Here is a 20,507-nt window from a genome sequence, read left to right on the forward strand (position 1 = left end):
TACTACTTCTGTATGTCACGCAAAATACCTTTACAATGATAATCATTGGTAGAAACACAAGATCATCACATATACATGAGGTCCTCTAAATATTTAAACTCCATGTACTTAGGTTCAGCTTAAGGAGCTTGATGTTAAAATACCTCCCAATTATATCAATTATAAATTCATGCTAAATAATACAACACCATACTCTCGAAAAAATTTAGTAAGCTAAAAAAGTGTGTGTGTGTGTCTGTCTAGATGTATGATGCCCATAAGATATTGAAATGGCAGTGCAGCCTTTCTAATCTAATCAACATTGGATCAAAAAGATAACCAAAGCAACACAGACAAAGATCTTCACACCTTTTGGTGCCACCAGAGACAGAAAGTCTGGGAATCCCAACACATTCTGAAGCTTAAAACTACAAGCTAGAGACAAAATTCTCTCATACTGTCTAGCAAACAAACACAGTTCACTCGTTCTGGTGATTAGTTAGTTTGTTTTTTTTCCCCCTTAATCTTTAAAGTGCTTCACAGTGGTTTGATGCCTCTACCGTATGCTACTTTTCATCAGGAACATGCAGGTATATAGAAACCCTGACCAAACTGAGCAAAATAAAATAGAGATGTTCTTTAACTCTCCTGCTTACTATACATCCTCATCATGCAGTTATATAAAATAACATCATGTACACAATATGAACCCTATACAGTTCTAATATGACCTAAAAAAAAAATAAAAATCCTGTCCTGATTCCAGTCAGGCGGCACGGTGGTGTAGTGGTTAGCGCTGTCGCCTCACAGCAAGAAGGTCCAGGTTCGAGCCCCGTGGCCGGCGAGGGCCTTTCTGTGCGGAGTTTGCATGTTGTCCGCGTGGGTTTCCTCCGGGTGCTCCGGTTTCCCCCACAGTCCAAAGACATGCAGGTTAGGTTAACTGGTGACTCTAAATTGACCGTAGGTGTGAATGTGAGTGTGAATGGTTGTCTGTGTCTATGTGTCAGCCCTGTGATGAACTGGCGACTTGTCCAGGGTGTACCCTGCCTTTCGCCCGTAGTCAGCTGGGATAGGCTCCAGCTTGCCTGCGACCCTGTAGAACAGGATAAAGCGGCTAGAGATAATGAGATGAGATCTTTAAAACAACCCCCCCCCCCCCCCCCCCATGGCTGAGCTATTCTTCTCTTTTTCAATGTACAGTAAGGTCCAATTAATTGGACATTCACGCAATTTTCATAATTTTTGATAGGGTCAGGGCTAGGTTTCCTGAGAACACTGCCTTTTAGAGCTAAAGAGCGAGTTGAGAGACGCTGTTAAGCAACTAACATTTTATGTAGTTTTCCTGAACTCATTTGTAAGAAGGAGTCTTAAGAGCAACATTACGAAGAACTTCTTTGCAATGCACGTCCTTTATATAAGCATTAGTAGTTGCTAAATCTAGCCGAGGAGGTCACATGGCATTCATTTTTAACCAAAATCTAATGAAATATATTTAAAAAAAGTGTTTAAAAGAATATAATATATTGGATCATTGTAGCATTACATATATAATGTAGTAATTAATTATTGAAACTTAACATTTTTGGGCAGCTTCCCCCCCCGAAAGTGTTTTTTTTATTTTTTTTATTAAATGAACAAGCATTTGCAGGAAAGAATGAGCAAATAATCAGCTCAATAATTAACCCTTTCACCACTGCACAACTTTTTCCAGAAGGGGTTTACAACTACCATGAGACCGGAATAGCTGGTCTGGAGTGGTGAAAGGGTAAAATGTTTCCCCTGTGCCCACTCATTAATTAAATCAGGAGCTTAATTTCCCCAATAAATTGGCATGCAGCTGATTGGTACTTGTTATGGGCAATGGAGGTGAAAAAAAAAAAAAACCACGGAAGTCCGCGTTCACAAAAGACAACAAACATTTTGCTGGATGCTGTGGAATGGCATCAAGAAGCCCTGTTCACAAAATAGAAGAGCCATTCGGCAAATAAAATGAAGCAATTGTGGAGGTCCATTGCAGCACAACTCACTGCTTCAAGCACTCAGCTAAGGAGTGTAGAGGACATGAGCAAGAAGTGGCAGGACTTCTCTAGGAGCACAGGTGAAGAGAGAGAGACAGAGACGAAGAGGGGTCCCTTCAGGGTACATTAAATAGGCACTAGATTGCAGCTTCTCTCAAATCAGGTCCCATTTATTGAGGTCATTTTTGTGTAATTGCCATCCTTTATCTGCAAGATGTATGCTATATGTAGTACTAATTACCATAGATTTATTGAAAATGGTAGAATGGATAGGTTTTCCTGGTTTTCTTCAAAAATGTTTCTAGTTGTCTTTTACAGGAGGTTGTGTACTTGCAAAGGCGATTTTGTTGGAGATATGATTAGTGATGTGGAAACCCAGTGAAGAAGAAAACTTTACCACCTGTCATGTGCTGCATTTATGTTTGCGTTCAAGTGGAGAGGGAAAATGTGGTGGGAAGATTTCAAGTTGCATCTAAACTATATTCCTTGTACTATGCTATACTATGTGAGCCTTTGATTTTGTGGTGATATGTTGTGATATTTGTATTTCCCATTTTCTCATGTTTCCATTTTTTTAAGCATTGATTCCTCAAAAGAAGCTGGATCATCCATTTCCACTTATCCTGTGCAGGGTCATGGGCAAGCTGGAGTCTATCCCAGCTGACTCTGGGCGAGAGGCGGGGTACTCCCTGGACAAGTCGTCAGGTCATCGCAGGGCTGACACCTAGACACACAACCATTCACACTCATTCACACCTACGGTTAATTTAGAGTCACCAATTAGCCTAACCTGCATGTCTTTGGACTGTGGGGGAAACCGGAGCACCCAGAGGAAACCCGCACAGACATGGGGAGAACATGCAAACTCCGCACAGCCGCTCTAACCCAGAAGCTGTGAGGCGACAGTGCTAACCACTACACCACCATGCTTTCAGATGGATCATTTAGACATTATTGATGTCAGTTAATGATGACCACAGACATCTAAACTGTAAGATGAAAAACATCTGATGTGAATGGAAACCTATACCTTTGTTGGTTTGCCCTGAACCAACAAAGTGTACAGCATAGCTAATAGTGTTGCAGAATGTCTCAAAACACATCGTGGTTGAATGGGTTACAATTTGAATCTTTTAGAAAAATTTATGAACCTAATTTGTCTCCATTACTATTTAAGTAAAAATGCAATCTGCAACATAAGAATAAAAATGAGCATGCTTAAATAAACAAAATACCAATGAAGTGTTATCAAAATTATCTTTGCATCTCTTAAAGTTGCAATCCATGAGCGACCCCTAAGCTAAATGACAATTTTCTGACACAGGAACAGGCACCAGGCAAACAGGAAATTAAAAAGTTACTAATGTTTTTGATACTATTGAAGGTCAGTTTAGATTAGTGATGTTTAAATCATTTAATGTACCTAAAATGTACATGTGAAAGAATGGGCATGGTAAAGTCATAAGCCTCGGTTGTGTGTGGCCTACAAGTGTCATATTGCAACTCAAGAAGTAAATACAATCCCCAAAAAAATCCAACGTTTAATTATTTATGAAAAATACATTTACAGGTAGCTGAAAAAGACAATTAGTGATATAAATCTAGAGGACTCCAGCCAGTCCCTCCATTTACTACCACCACCACCACTACTACCACCATCTTTTAATTCTACTTACAGTAGTTGTAGATTAAACATTAACAAATGCAGTAATCTGAGGATTTACTTGATTTACCATGGCTTCATTTGCATATTTACTTAGTCCAAATTTATGCAATGGATCAACTCCAAAATCTGCCAGAATGGCCATGGTAGCCCCAGCCATGGTTCTCACGGATCAACCGGCTATGTGTGACTTGAACTTTCATTGTAGATTAAACATTAACAAATGCAGTAATCTGAAAATTTACTTGGTATAGATGCAGGTCATTTGTCAATAGTAATAGTTATTGTTGTTTCAAGGTCCCCACTAATCAAATAGAAATTTGTGTGAATAATGCAAATCATGTGTAACTGAGGGGTGGCATGGTGGTGTAGTGGTTAGCACTGTCGCCTCACAGCAAGAAGGTCCTGGATTCGAGCCCAGCAGCCAGCGAGGGCCTTTCTGTGGGGAGTTTGCATGTTCTCCCCATGTCTGCGTGGGTTTCCTCTGGGTGCTCTGGTTTCCCCCACAGTCCAAAGACATGCAGGTTAGGCTAATTGGTGGCTCTAAATTGACCGTTGGTGTGAATGGTTGTTTGTCTCTGTGTCAACCTGGCAACTTGTCCAGGGTGTACCCTGCCTCTCGCCCATAGTCAGCTGGGATAGGCTCCAGCTTGCCTGCGACCCTGTAGAACAGGATAAAAGGCTACAGATAATGGATGGATGGATGTGTAGATAAGGTCCCCATTTAGCATGGTCAAGTTATTACCTCGCCCATGATGGAGTAGGTGGGGCGAGGTATTGTAATCAGTGTGGTTTTTGTTTGTTTGCTTGTTACTTGCGAAAATCAGAGATTTTTGCAAGTATGTTGATCTGTCTGTTTTTTGGTGCTCTAGCATCGTTATTTCTTGACCAATCTTCACCAAAATACACAGGACAACTCACTAGGGTCACACAAAGACATCATTAGTTTTTGGTGGGTCAAGGTTAAAGGTCAAGGTCACCAAGGTCAAATCTTGTAAAAACACCAAATTGGCCATAACTTCCGAATCAGCATTCATATGACTGGTGGCACTGGAAAGCATTTTCAAATCCCTTTCGAGTCCATCATTGACATTTTACCTGTGATGTCATCTTGAGGGGGCGGCACGGTGGTGTAGTGGTTAGCACTGTCGCCTCACAGCAAGAAGGTCCGGGTTCGAGCCCCGCCGCCGGCGAGGGCCTTTCTGTGCGGAGTTTGCATGTTCTCCCCGTGTCCGCGTGGGTTTCCTCCGGGTGTTCTGGTTTCCCCCACAGTCCAAAGACGTGCAGGTTTGGTTAACTGGTGACTCTAAATTGACCGTAGGTGTGAATGTGAGCGTGAATGGTTGTCCGTGTCTATGTGTCAGCCCTGTGATGACCTGGCGACTTGTTCAGGGTGTACCCCGCCTTTCGCCCGTAGTCAGCTGGGATAGGCTCCAGCTTGCCTGCGACCCTGTAGAACAGGATAAAGCGGCTAGAGATAATGAGATGAGATGAGATGTCATCTTGAGGTAAAAAAAAAAAGAGGTCAAATTTCGTGAGATTTTTTACAAATTTGACCTTGACCTCAAAAATGTGTTTATCGATTTGATATCAATATTCTGACCATGAATTAGCATTCTGGACCTAATTCTAAGGTCATCTGCAAAATTTGGGGTCAAAAGGTCAAAGATCAAGGTCACAGTACCGGTTTTTAATGCCACCGTTTCAAGTGCCTATATCTCAGAAAGTTGAACTCACAATTTGATGAATTGTTTGTCAGTTCTCGATTAAAACCTGTTTTGATCGATAAAATAAAATCTTGAGTGAACTTCATAATGACATCACAAAAAAAAACCAAACAAACACATACTCCATCGAATTAACATTATAAATCAAATTTCCCACCAAAAAATTTGGTTCCTTCATAACTTTGGAGATATTGGGACTATTGATCAAACCTGGTGGGTCAACAGAGGATCATCATCTGAATGGATCCTGTGAGTTTGGAGGAGAAAGATTGAAGTTCAAGGTCAACAGGACACAAAGGTCAAAATCGGCCGACCTTTCATAACTCAGCCCAGAAACATCACAGGAACACGTGGTTTAGCTCAAATGGTTCGGCAAACAATACCAAACTTTCTAATTTAACATTTTCTCTATCTGCATCCACTTCCCAGATACACACCACTCATTTATCCACACAAAGTCTACTAGGTGCCTGTCACAGCTTTCCATACTATTGCTGAAAACAGTACAGAGGCATCCCCAAATGAACAAGAGATTGGTGTTTTGTTTTTTGCAAAAGAGCAATTCCTACCTGTTTAATGACAAAAGAAATCATAGACCACTGGTTTTACAGGAGAACCCCAGAGACCTTGCACACTTGCATCATGCAACAACAAATTATTCTGCCTGTCTGCCACATTTTGAAGGGAACTACTTTGTGAACACCATAACTACCAAAAGGAACAAATAGTACAGCCTAGTGAGTGGTACCAATGGACTTTGGGAACATTGTCGTTGTGCACCCATATGAGACATTTGACCTTGACCTAAATATGACCTTGTCTGAACATCAAGAAAAACACTTAAAATATCATGAAAATCGAACTGATGGGTACTACTTTGTGAACACCATAATTACCAGAATAAACAAGGGTAAAGCCTAGTGAGTGGTACCAATGGACTCGGGGAACATTGTAGTGTGGGACAATTTGTTTGTTTTTGCCTTGTTTCTTTGTGATTTTCGCAAGTATCATGCTCTGCACAACTTTTCATTTGTCTGTCTTAACAATCTAGAGTCTAGACAGTTGCACTGATTGTCTTTAAATTTTCAGGGTAGGTGGGCAATGGTCCGTAGATTACCTGATTAAATTCTGGGGGTAATTGGGTTAAGGTCACTGGAAAGGTCAATCTTTTTTTTGCGTTAACTTTCTTCAAATACATCATTTTGACTTCAGACCAAAACCAAAATGTGCATCTTTCAATTCTGCTTCCAACCATATGCTGCATGATGGGGTAGCTTGGACAGTCTCTGTAGCGGTTGGGGCTTAAAAGTCGGGGGGGAGGGTCAAGGTCATCGGTCAAAATAACATTTTCCATTATAACTCAAAAATTTTTGCCAATAGACATATGTTTACTGTTATGAGCATATAGGAACTCCCATATGGCCTTTCATTTGGCACCATGATCTCTGACCTTGAGTGACCTTGAAAGGTCAAATTCAAGGTCACATGTTTTCAGAGGAGCCCTGTGATGACCTGGCAACTTGTCCAGGGTGTACCCCGCCTTTCGCCCGTAGTCAGCTGGGATAGGCTCTAGCTTGCCTGCGACCCTGTAGAACAGGATAAAGCGGCTAGAGATAATGAGATGAGATGTTTTCAGAGGCTTATAACTTTAAAATGGTTAATGATAGACAGATGTTTACCATTATCAACATATAAGAAGTCCCATTTGGGCTTTCAGTTGCCGCCATGACCTTTGACCTTGAATGGCTTTTTGAAATGTTAAACTCAAGATGGAAATGTCAGAGAATTCTGTCTGTAAAACTTTGTTATGGTTCCCATCCCATAGTTCATCCTTTTCCTTTAACAGAATGATGGATTTTTTTTTTTTTAGTTCTAATTGCTAAGGTTTTGGACAAGAAACCTAACCCAACAGCCTGTCTTCTCCCCCCCCCCCCCCCACACACACACACTGTCTGTCCCTCTGAGTTACATGTCAATCCTGAGATTGAGATGCTAACCTCTTCTGCTCCTCAGACCTGCCTGATCCATCCTCATGCCTTATGTCTGGCTGGAGTCTCATCACATCGCTCCTGTGGAGGACGGCCCCATATGGACAGTTGAAAGTTGCACTTGGAAGATGCTCTGGACACTTACAGTAATGCTTTTATGGCTGAGGACTACAGTTGACTTGTTAACTGTATGACTGCAGTTGTCATGAACAGTTTTGCACTCAAGTTTCCATCAATGAACAGTTTATAAAATCAACCAAACAGATTTCATGTTAAAACTGTTAAAAATGTTATAAATCACGCTATCTATCTGTTATCACCCAAATGAGGATGGGTTCCCTTTTGAGTCTGGTTCCTTTCGAGGTTTCTTCCTCATGTCATCTGAGGGAGTTTTTCCTTGCCACCATTGCCACAGACTTGCTCATTGGTATAGACTCGGGATAACATTAGCTCATGTTTAAAGTTACTAAAATTCTCTAAAGCTGCTTTGTGACAATGTCTATTGTTAAAAGCGCTATAAAAATAAACTTGACTTGAAACAAATTCATCAACTGTTATTTTTATGGATGTGCAGCAAACAATGAAAAGAAGGAATGAGCCTGGCAGAAAACTTGTTAGAAAGTCCAAAAACTCAATTCGGAACAGCATCAATTATCACAGCAAAGTCTGTTTTAGTAACGGGGATGTTTTATTGATTTAAAAACTCTCATTAATATCATCATGTGTGGCCTTTTGCATTAAACAGCTGAGAAGTGGGGCAATTCTGAAATACAGTATTGATTTATTTGTAATTGATCATTCCAACTTAAATTATGATCATATATCAGAACTAGGGCGGCGCGGTGGTGTAGTGGTTAGCGCTGTCGCCTCACAGCAAGAAGGTCCGGGTTTGATCCCCGTGGCCGGCGAGGGCCTTTCTGTGCGGAGTTTGCATGTTCTCCCCGTGTCCGCGTGGGTTTCCTCTGGGTGCTCCGGTTTCCCCCACAGTCCAAAGACATGCAGGTTAGGTTAACTGGTGACTCTAAATTGACCGTAGGTGTGAGTGTGAATGGTTGTCTGTGTCTATGTGTCAGCCCTGTGATGACCTGGCGACTTGTCCAGGGTGTACCCCGCCTTTTGCCCGTAGTCAGCTGGGATAGGCTCCAGCTTGCCTGCGACCCTGTAGAACAGGATAAAGCGGCTAGAGATAATGAGATGAGATGAGATATCAGAACTAAAATCATTTGTTTATCCAAATTGCACAGGTTAATTGGTTGCTTTGATACGTTATAATTACACTACTATTTACCCAATTTCCACCAACAGGGAATGGGTTCTGTTCTTGTTCCTGTACCAAATTTCCAACCATTCAGAGCATTTCAACCAAAAATAAATTGGTTCGGAACCTGAAAAGCCGGCTCCCAGCTGAAACCAAAGCATAGTTGGTTTTTGCAGTGCGAACTGTGATGACATCAATGGGCATGTCATTAGTTTGTAAAGCACAGCAATGGACAATGCAACAGAAAAGGATACATCTTCAGAAAAAAAGGGACACAAAAATATCTGTAAGAGAATAAAAGCTTGCAGGTGATCAATGCACACCGCCATCTTGCTACTACTGTTTACTCCCATTGGGCATTGTGCAGTGCACTCTGTTCATGACATCCCTGATTATGATTTTTCTGTTCAAAACTGGTGAAAACATGAACTGGTTCGCTAGCAGGCACCAAGGTTCAAAGAATCCTGAATGGAACCAGTTCAAGAACCCATTCCCTGTTGGTCAAAAAGGGTTAAGAAAGTCTGGAGTCCAGCCACATTAGAGCAGACAAAATTGTAAAGAGAATGTGTACTTGATATCATGCCGTGTTGAACTTTGGGTAACGGACATCTTTACGTGCCATGTTGAAAGGATCACACTTTTTTTTGTTGATTCAGAGGGTGTGTTTTGATTTTCTGTCATGCTTCTGAAAAAATGTCACCATGGTAGGTCAGTCCTGCTGCACCAAAAACTGCCATAGTAGGTCACACCATCATTCAGGGAGAAAATTTGACAATGGAATACCTTTTTCCCCCCTTCACTACAAAAAAAAAACCCCAAAACACTGAAATCACACATCAGTAGTGTCCAGCTCGTGACATTACAGATATGTAACCATTTTTATTAAGAAGCCTACTGTCTTTTAATAAATAAATTACTGATTTTGCTTAATGTTTGTGAAAGTTTCGTATTTTGTTTGGTTTAATAATTGGGCCAAAAAGAGGAGCGCCATCTTACCTTTATCACAATGACTGTACTCTCAGAGTTTGCTGGCTTGTGAATTAGCATAAGCAGATCTTCCACCCAGGAACTGCAAAACTATTCATGGGCTTCTAGAGATTTGTAACTTTTAAACTCAGTGTACGCACTCAGTCCAAAAACAAGATGAATTACAATGTCCAGCTATACGAGTGAAAGTAATACATCAGGGTCAATAATTCAGTCTTTGGCTGCCATGACGTATGGATTGATATTGTATACCATGCTTCGTTTGTCTGAATACCGTTGCTTGGCCTTGTGATTAAACTTCAGATTTAAATTTCCGATTTATTTTCAGCAAACTAACGAAGAACATGACCTCGGAGTTTGGATTGCTACTGATCTCTCATGGAAGAAACAAGTCCTCACACAGAGTGTGAAAGCAAACCAGCTCTTGGGCCATGTTAGACGGTCAACAAAATACCTACATTCTCAATGTAGATGATGTACCATTTACCTTTCCATCATACGCCCACACTTAGGGTATGCAACACAGGTATGGGCTCCTCAATCTGTAGAACTCATTAGATGGACTCAAGTAGTACAAAGATGGGCTACACAATATATTCTTGGTCTGCCATATCTCTGTGATACTAGTGACCAGGAAAGATTAATAAGAACAAATCTACTGTACTTCCCCTCTGTTACTGGAATGAGTATTCCGACATGGTGCTCTTCTTTAAGATCATCACTGGGTTGGCCAAAATTGATCCCCAAGTCCTGCCATCTACCATTAGTCCCATTAAAGTGACAAGAAATTGGAACAGTACAGCTGGAATCATGTACAAACAGGCATTCTGCAGGACCTCCACATATCAAAAGTCATTCCTCATGAGAACAACAAGAATTTGGAATGCACTACCACAAGAAACTCGCCAAGTCAAACTAACACTGTCCCCCTACAAGTCCCTCCTCCTACAGTATTACACCTTATCCTTGCAGTCTACTTACAACCCAGATGATCCACGAACATGGAGAACAATGTGTGTTTAGTGCAATTCGACATGTAGCCTTCTTAGGCCTTTAACTTATTGTTTTTAAATATTTATTTTGTTACTAAGCTAATTGTCATTGTCACGTAAATCTTAGGTTTTACATACAGATCTGCAGTAATTGGCTTTAGCTGTTGTGGTTTCCCTGCCTTAGTTTTATTATTATTGTAAAATTATTTAAAATTTGTTTATCCTAAGGCAAAGCTAAATAAATTAAAAAAATAACAATGTTTTAGTTGAAGGTAAGCAGGTAACCACTGTAGCAGTCACAGGTAACAGAGTGCATTCCTCACAAGATGGTGCCCCATCCCAACATGTAACACAGCGTGACATAACTTCATACTGATTATTATAATGAATGAAGTAAATAAAAAGATAAAAGTGCATATTGCTGGGTTGACATTGCATTTGTACGGTTATAAACTTGTCACATATTGTGAAACATCAGTATACATGCACCTCAACATCACTAAAATGTGCCCTGTGATGGACTGTTGTCCTGGGATGAATTCTCCCCTCACACTCCGTATAGATGACTTGCAACCACATGATCAAAACGTGCTACGTCATGAGCGTCGGCTATGATGGTGGATATACAAGCAACTGAGATAGCAGCCGCTGAAAGCGTGTCTGTAAACAATGCTGAATTTTCTCAGTATTACCACGATTTGAAGGCTCAAGCGAAGATTCGGTACCAAGAGAAGATAGATGTGTGGTTTTGGCCCATATTATTTAAAAAAGTCAGACTTTTCTGAAGATAAGACACTTCTACTGACCATCCAGTACCCAGATATGACATTCTATCTGGTTCGGCTGCCGAAGAATCAAGTCCGACCTCGGATGAAACATAGCCCGTTTTCTGAGTGGGTGCCCAGTCTGGATTGTTTCTATCGTATAATTTTGCTGGCGCTCCTCGAAGCGAAATGCTAATACACGTGTTAAAATTATAACAACGGCCGAGTGAACTACGACAAGAGAACGCTCATTTTATAACAAAATTCTAGCAACACAAAATAAAATTCTTCCATGATATTATCGAGAAAGCGTTTGAATCTCACCTGAGATAAAATAATTACTGCAAACACGAGCTGTTTTGGTTTTAGCCTCTGTTAGATCAGCCCTGCCGGTGTTGTTCAGCCGTGCTCGTCTCCTCTCCGTACTAAGCCTCAGAGTTTCCTCGCCCTCTTTCCGAATCACTGACGGAATTCTAAAAAATCGGAACATGCCACGGTCATGAGTACTGTTGTGACCACAGCACAAAGATATGGCAGAGCTAAAAGAACGCTTAAAGCAGTGGAAAAACAGAGTTACGCACGCATGACTATGTTTTGTATGGAAGGTTGCTTGACCCCGCATTTGTACGGTATATCCGCCAACATGGCTGACATCCGGGTTTCTATTTTGCTTTGACTTCAGTTGCAAGTCAAGGATTCTTAGGATAGACTCAGGATCCAACTCAACCCAAACCAGGATAAAGCACTTCCTGAAAGAGAAAATGGATGGAAGGATGAATAGAAACAAACGTCTGCACTAGATCATCACTAACTGGAATAATGCATTAAAATTGTCTGCTGCATTTCATATTTAATCAACAATCCAGTAATTTGAATGAGAAAAGTGTTTCTACTATGTGAATCACGGCTGTAACACAGATTTATAAAATTAACTCTAGCTACAGACAAAGTAATTGAATTCTCAGCACAATCCAGTGAGCAGCTCGTACTGTTCTGATCAGCAGGAATTTTTCTTCCTCTTTTATATTTAGGAGATGATGCCCTGCCACCCTGCTGTCTAAGTAATTCGGCTGTTAATTTGTACAAAAAATATATAAAGGATGGTTATAGTGCTTTTCAAAATAGTTGGTGCTTAAAAGAACTGATATGGATTAGGATTGGGGTTGAGGTCTGATTGCTGGGGACATGATCACTTATTTTGTCCTCATTTAGCCTCAGCTGCTAGACTGGGGTTAACAGCTGGACCCAGACTCGTTACACATCTGCTGGTGTGTGTAATTAACTGTTGTATACCGTACATGACATGATGGATTTGGCAGAAATGATCAGGGCAGTCCGACTGGACAGCAGGAACAAGAATTTACATGTGGAAAGATGAGCTGCTGATGTACAGAGCAGGCTGAACTGAAATGTCCTGCTGTGTTTTACTGTGAGCAGTTTCAGCTCTATAATGGAAGGGTTTTTAAGTAGATAACAGTGTCGAAATCTATATATGGCTATATTTCATATCTTCTATGGATATTACTAAATCTTTAACCTAACTAAGATTAACATGAAAAACCATTAAATATTTCCGATTGAGAGTACGCTGTACGCGTTTTGGCTGCTGCTTTTCATCAGAGGTTTTTCTTTTTTCTTTTTGTGTTTGTATAGTTCAAGGTTTGTTTGTTTGTTTGTTTGTTTGAATGTTTTGTCCGCTGGTTGTGGTGTAGCTCTGGACCCATTTGGGCGTTGGTTCTCTTTAGGCCTTGGCTCGCCATGGGTGATGCCTGTGGTTCCAAACTAAGAGGACTTATGTCAAAAAATGATCTGGAAAAAACTTATACATGCCTTCATCTCTAGTAGGGTTGATTACTGCAATGGCCTTTTCACAGGCCTGCCAAAAAAGACCATCAAACGATTTCAGCTGGTTCAAAATACAGTGGTTAGGGTTCTCACACGAACAAAAAGAACAGAGCACATTACTCCAATTCTAAGGTCCCTTCACTGGCTTCCAGTAAGCTACAGAATTGACTTTAAAGCATTGCTGCTGGTGTACAAATCTCTAAATGGTACAGGGCCCAATTACCTCTCTGATATGTTGCAGCGGCCTAACCCAATCAGATCTACCAGATCGCAGCAGCAAAATTTACTGGTAAAACCTGTTGTTAAAACAAAGTGTGGTGAAGCAGCTTTTAGCTACTATGCAGTACAGCTATGGAACCAACTGCCAGAGGACATCAAAAATGCTCCTGCTGTTGGCAGCTTCAAATCTAGACTAAAGACCAAGCTGTTTTCAGATGCTTTCTGCTAATTGATAAATATCATCATCTTTAGGGGCGGCACGGTGGTGTAGTGGTTAGCGCTGTCACCTCACAGCAAGAAGGTCCGGGTTCGAGTCCCGTGGCCGGCGAGGGCCTTTCTGTGCGGAGTTTGCATGTTCTCCCCGTGTCCGCGTGGGTTTCCTCCGGGTGCTCCGGTTTCCCCCACAGTCCAAAGACATGCAGGTTAGGTTAACTGGTGACTCTAAATTGACCGTAGGTGTGAATGTGAGTGTGAATGGTTGTCTGTGTCTATGTGTCAGCCCTGTGATGACCTGGCGACTTGTCCAGGGTGTACCCCGCCTTTCGCCCGTAGTCAGCTGGGATAGGCTCCAGCTTGCCTGTGACCCTGTAGAACAGGATAAAGCGGCTAGAGATAATGAGATGAGATGATCATCATCTTTACATGTTTTAAACTTTACTTACCGGTAACTTTTACAGTCTTTGCATGTCTTAAACTTTACTTAACTTTTATTCCATTTTATTCTGCTGTTTATACTGAACTTTCTCTCTTCTTCCCCCTTTATTTTATGTAATTAACCCCGCCGACAGTAGTCGGCGGGGTTATTATTTTCACCTGCGTCAGTCTGTGTGTGTGTGTATCTGTCTGTCTGTCTGTCTGCAAGATATCTCAAGAACCAATGGATCGATTTGGACCAAATTTTGTACATGTGTTGCCAATCACCCAGGAAGGAAACCATTAAATTTTGGAGGTCAAAGGTCAAGGTCATGGCAGAACTTCGAAATTTTCGCCCAATGTATTTTAATAGGGAAAAGGCGGGGTTTGCACTCGTTAGAGTGTCCCTGTCTAGTTTTATTTTCTATTGTTTACTGTTTTGCTTTTACCTCTGTAAAGCACATTGAACTGCCACTGTGTATGAAATGCACTATATAAATAAACTTGCCTTGGTTCTTGCGATGGACTGCAGTGAGCTCATTGCTCTTTTAACATCAGGGTTGTCCAGCGCTCTGTGCAGTGGTGCTTCTGTGCTTGGTGCGGCGTTCCGAGCGATATTGCCTGGCTGTGCAGGTGGTTTGGGACATACCAGCGCTCTGTGTGGTGGTGCTTCTGTGCTTGCTTTGTAGATCCATGGTGCGGTGTTCTGAGCGATGTTGCCCAGTGGCGGCGGCGCGGCTGTGCAGGTGATGTGGGATTTATCTTTGTGCGCCTTTTGGTGGGCCTGTGGGTAGCTATGCCATTGGAATTACATCCCAACCCTTTTTTGGTGGACTCTTTCCCCCCGCTAATTGTAAAGCGACCTTGGGTGTGAGAAAGGCGCTATATAAATTGAGATTATTAGTATTATGAAAAATGAATCATGAAAAAAAATTACTTGTTCTACACGTGAAAAATCCACATGGGAAAAAAATATGCATGTGAACATGCAAAGTGCTTAAAAATAACGTTTAAATTTCACATGTGAATCATGTGATTATTCATATGTGAAGTTTATAAGGTGAGGCAGGAATAATGTTGTTAATAGTCTATAGTTCATCGAACTATAAATTTGACCATTCAAGTAAAATAAAAGAAATAAAAAGGATTTTGGAATAAAACACTTCGCTACATTCTGTTATTGGAAAACAAGCAATGGTGGAGTCACTGCAACTGTTAAAGAATGACATCATACTTTAGAGAAAAGTTTTAGTCTGTTGTAGGTTCTTGTATTCAATGCTGACATTTTTTTAAGTCAGTTTTCCGCATGGGGATGAGCTGAATGTCCCACAGTCAAAACTCTCAGACATAGTGTATAAAATATAACCCTCCCCAACAAATGTTAACCGTACATTAGAAGATTCTGAAAAGACTTAAAAGTCTGACACGTATTCACATTTAAAGACAATTTGCCATTAGTCAGAGTTTTTAGACACAAGGTCATTATCTGTAAGACTGCAACTCGATTCCTTTTGAGCGATGTTCCTGTACCCGCTGTTCTGCTTCCTGTTTGGTGCTGGAGAGAGCTCCCGTGTTAAGGCCTCTGCATGTTCTTGCGACAAGGCTTTCGCAGATAGCTTTTCACAGACAGTTGTAATTTATCGTTGAGCGGGGAGTAATAGGCATGCGCGATGTTATTCACCGCTACAACGCAAGGGGGCGCGAAGTCGCGAAATCGCTAGGAGTAGTTGGTGGGTGTGGTTAGTGGAGTGTTTATCCTCTGGTTACTTATAATGACTAGAACTGGAGTTGTATAGATGTCCGTACTTCCTCACTTCCTCGATCAACCACTCTTCATGTTGCTCCATCTTCACTCGTGTTTTTAAAAATGGCGGTCGTGAAAACAAACCAAACCGGGAAAGTAGGGAAGCAGAAGTGCGTGTACAGCGGATGTAGAGTGGACCAATCAGAGCCCTCTTGTCTGTGACGCTGTCTGCGAGGCTTCTGCGGTGGTCACAATTTTTGGGAGGTGCGTGCAGAGCATCTGCAAAGGTGGGGGGGGCTACGCAGACGCTATCTGCGACACCATCTGCGAGGACTGCGTTGTCAGCATAAATTGGCCTTTAGTTGTTGATGTCCAGGTCACTATTTGCAGGAGCCAAAACTAAAAACTTATAATATTAAAAACAGTTGATTTTATTGGAACATCAAGAAGAGAAAAAGACTGAATTAAGACGGCTTTAAGACTAGGCGGCACGGTGGCGTAGTGGTTAGCATGGTCGCCTTACAGCAAGAAGGTTCTGGGTTCAAACCCAGCGGCCGGCGAGGGCCTTTCTGTGTGGAGTTTGCATGTTCTCCCTGTGTCTGCGTGGGTTTCTGCCGGGTGCTCCGGTTTCCCCCACAATCTAAAGACATGCAGGTTAGGTTAATATGGGACGGCCTTGGGCTGAGGTGCCCTTGAGTGAGGCACCTAACTCCCAACTGCTCCCTGGGTGCTGTTAGCATGGCTGCCCACTGCTCTGGGTATGTGTGTGTGAGCTCATTGCTCATGTGTGTGTTCACTGCTTCAGATGGGTTAAATGCAGAGAGGAAATTTCACAAGTGTGTGATGAATAAAGTTGTGCTTTCTTTCTTTCTATCCTGACACCTTACACCAAATGATTGAGACGACGGGAGTATGGCACAACTTGAGCAAAACTCTCATGATTTTATTCTGATATTAAAAGTTTGTCTGTGAAAGTGAAATTGCTTGAAATGTCATTTGGTGTAACACCGGTATGAGGCCGTGACTCCTGTTTCACCTTGCTGCAGGTGGTCTTGTCCTCTTCCTCCTTCGCCGTGATACTGACATGTGGAGAAAGAGGATTGGTGATGGGAGTGTGTGTACACTATAAAATATATTTTTCTTCTCTTTGCCTCTCTTGAGAATTGTGAAACTGAGCAGCATCAATCTCCATCCTGCCACATCATTTCACCATGAGAGTAGCAGATCCTTCCCATGAAACACTTCTCTCTCTCTCTCTCTCTGATTTGTCTCATTTTGCTTGACTACACACATCAACTCTTTCTCCTGATGTGCTAATCATATGAATGGCAGCAAGTTTGATCAGCAGAGACTCGACTTACTGATGTGTGACATGAAACACTGAGCAAGTCAGACAGGACAGCAACACCAAGACACATCCTTTCAGTGTCTCGTCACATCTCAAAATCACAAAGAGAGAAATTTTGCTGTGAGCAAAACATAAGAGGAACTGAAGGATCTAGAGATACGACTGAAGAGAAAATGGATTCCAGGAGCAGAGGAGTTAGCAATGAGAAATGAGAAAAGAAGCTGAAGAGGGAAAGTGTGAACTGTAGGGAAAAGACAGAGCTGAATATCTCTACCTCAGCAGGACACACTCCACCTGGTTCCTGACCCTGACGACACGGCCTGCATGAGCATCTGCACTCAGCCAGAGATGATAAGCTCAACATCTTCATCTGTGTGTGTGTGAGCGCAAATCAGTTTCCCTGGCAGCCCTGAGAAAGGTCACTTCAAGTCAGCAGACTGGTTATGGCTTGGCCCTGCACTTCAGGATTGGGTTCAGCACTGCTTCCATAGGGGTTTTAAACAACGATATCCTGTCACAGCTGTGTCATTTTCATAAACAAGAGATGAATTGTTTTATCGACAAGATGATAAGCTCAGGATCTAAAGAACATCAATATTTGTGTGTCGTTAGCTTTCAGAGAAGTAATGAATCCCAATTCGTCTTGTGTCTCAATAGACCCCTTTCACTGACGTCACCCGAAACCGGAAGTAAACAGACCCTGCGCCATTTTGGAAGACCAACAAACTTGTGATAACGGCAGCGGTATGTGAACCCACGAGAATAAAGTGGAGTGGCAAACGACTTAAACAAACAAATCTGAGCTGTTTTATTTATGATTTATTGGCCCAACAGTAGACTTGAAAGAAACCTGTGTGAAACTTAGCAAAAAACTGTGGATATAATGGATAAGTCTGTGCATGATCTGCGGACACTTTGAGGTAAGCAAACGCAAGAAATTCAGATTTAAAACATGCTAAATTGGCCTCAAGTTGATAACTGTATGAGGAGCAAGCCTCCCAGACTTCTACAATTTAATAATAATAATAATAATAATAATAATAATTTAGGATGGTTTGGGGCTTGCTCTCCCTCCTATTATATAAATAAAATATAGTTGTTGTGTAGGCATATATCATAAATACATATGTATAATTTGGATAAATTAACCTAAATTATGGATACCTTAATAGTAACAAAAAGTATTAATTTTTCAACTGAAAAGATATATTATTAAAAGATAAATATCAACAAGATTTCCTTGGCCATAACTATGTGTAGGTTATTCTTAATAACAGCTGTAATATCACGAACCAAGCCACTAACAACATAATTGTAAGCCTGTAGCCCTTTGTAGGCTTTCAAGTCATCAGCAGTGTAGGCACTGGGTGTAAACAACAAATAGTTTACAATGTCTGGGTAGCAAACAGATGGCAGAATTGGTGTCCGGTCCTCCTTATGTATCTGACACGGAGAAATAATATAAATCGTGCTGCCTACCAGATTACAGTCGTCTGTTTTATTGTATCAGTACTAGTATCACTTACTATACTCATCAGTCATAGATTAGTCCAGTAGAACATGACCAGCGTGCTTTTTTCCATTTGACTGTCGCAAGTTTTTTCAGGCTGGTACAGTCAAAAATTGAAAATAGTTTTGGCCTACTAAACTAGTCATCGATTCTACTAGTGTATTAATTGGAGTTGACATGAAAACGTTAGGTAAAAACTAGTACTAAACCAGTACAATCTCTTCTTCAAAGTTTCACCAAATGGTTTTATTTATGCAATTTAAAGCTCATAATACTGTATAACTTTGGTCGAGTAAAAACACGGAGCAAAAACATGGCTGAATCCTGAATGACTCCTATTTGTTTAAATAGGGGACTACATAGGCAGCAGAATGTAGTTTCTTTTTCCCTGCCATGGAAGCGCACTTGTATACCGAGGAGGAAAGCAATTTGCATTACAGCCATGAGGCGGCTCGGCTCAGTTTTCCCTTTCGGGCGCTCTCGTTTTCTGTTAGAATTTGGTAAAGAAAAAAATATATTATTTACCAGCTTGGCGGCACGGTGGTGTAGTGGTTAGCGCTGTCGCCTCACAGCAAGAAGGTCCTGGGTTCGAGCCCCGGGGCCAGCGAGGGCCTTTCTGTGCGGAGTTTGCATGTTCTCCCCGTGTCCGCGTGGGTTTCCTCCGGGTGCTCTGGTTTCCCCCACAGTCCAAAGACATGCAGGTTAGGTTAACTGGTGACTCTAAATTGACCGTAGGTGTGAATGTGAGTGTGAATGGTTGTCTGTGTCTATGTGTCAGCCCTGTGATGACCTGGCGACTTGTCCAGGGTGTACCCCGCCTTTCGCCCGTAGTCAGCTGGGATAGGCTCCAGCTTGCCTGTGACCCTGTAGAAGGATAAAGCGGCTAGAGATAATATAATGAGATGAGATTTACCAGCTTACCAGGTCCATTAACATAAATCTGACAGCTGACAAGGTCGGGATATAAACGAACTTTTGTGTTAAACTGTGTGCTTGGATTCACATAATTTTTTCTGAGTCTTATCATATGGGTCAAACCCATCAATCACAGCCAGTTTCTCCACATACCCTTTCTGCAACTGGTAATGTACTCACATAACCCGAATTATCATCCATCGTGTCACTTTACTCTCACTCGTACTTTGTTTTATATTGTGAGTGCATGTACTTGGTCTTCCAATATGGCGCCTAACAAAATCTCGCGGCGCGGTGACGTCATGTGAAAGGGGTCTATAGCTGGGTTTCCAGTGCAGGTCTACTCACAAACAGAAGTGATATTTTAAAAAATTTCCACAAAACAATTGAGAATGGTCTGTGTTTCCATGAAGTGATGTCATGTGATTACAGTTAGGTTCTCTCCTCTTACAATAGAGCTAACTGTATGTTCACACCAAACGTAGCAAGAGCATCAAAACTACCAGAAGATGTTCGTTTTCTCCGTGAGCCAGCGTCTCTCAGTGGTGAGCATCGGCATGACCGTTGGTGGCACGTCTTGGGTGATCGGGGCATCAGAATTAAGTTGAAGTCCAGGCAACTTTATGATAATGAGCTTTGACGTGGTTCAGCGGCAACCAATCAGAATTTAGAAGTGATCTGCTCAAGAGAGTTAGAGAGAACACCGTTGTGCAAATTTTGGTTCCGTTCAAACCGTTCCCAAGGACAATGGAGGAGAAATTAATAATTGGTGTTGCAGGTTTCTCCATTATTTATAATTGTGTACAGGAACATAAACTAATAAAGTGCATGCTGAAATTTGACTTTGCACTTAGAATCAACACAAGTCACACCACACAAATGGCTTTAAAATTAGTTTATATTGTTAGTTTATTTTC

General features: G+C 41.6%; 1 protein-coding gene across 1 annotated transcript in view; it reads left to right on the forward strand.

Annotated features, from left to right (window-relative positions):
* LOC132888938 (polyadenylate-binding protein 1-like) overlaps window positions 1–20,198 on the forward strand; it is a 38,129-nt gene extending 17,931 nt beyond the window's left edge. Inside the window, exon 10 of the mRNA XM_060925028.1 lies at window positions 20,076–20,198. Within this exon, the coding sequence (XP_060781011.1) occupies window positions 20,076–20,198 (123 nt within the window). The remainder of the gene's footprint in view (window positions 1–20,075) is intronic.
* Window positions 20,199–20,507: the final 309 nt, after the last annotated feature.

The sequence above is a fragment of the Neoarius graeffei genome, chromosome 7 (assembly GCF_027579695.1).
Source record: "Neoarius graeffei isolate fNeoGra1 chromosome 7, fNeoGra1.pri, whole genome shotgun sequence".
Lineage (NCBI taxonomy): Eukaryota > Metazoa > Chordata > Actinopteri > Siluriformes > Ariidae > Neoarius > Neoarius graeffei.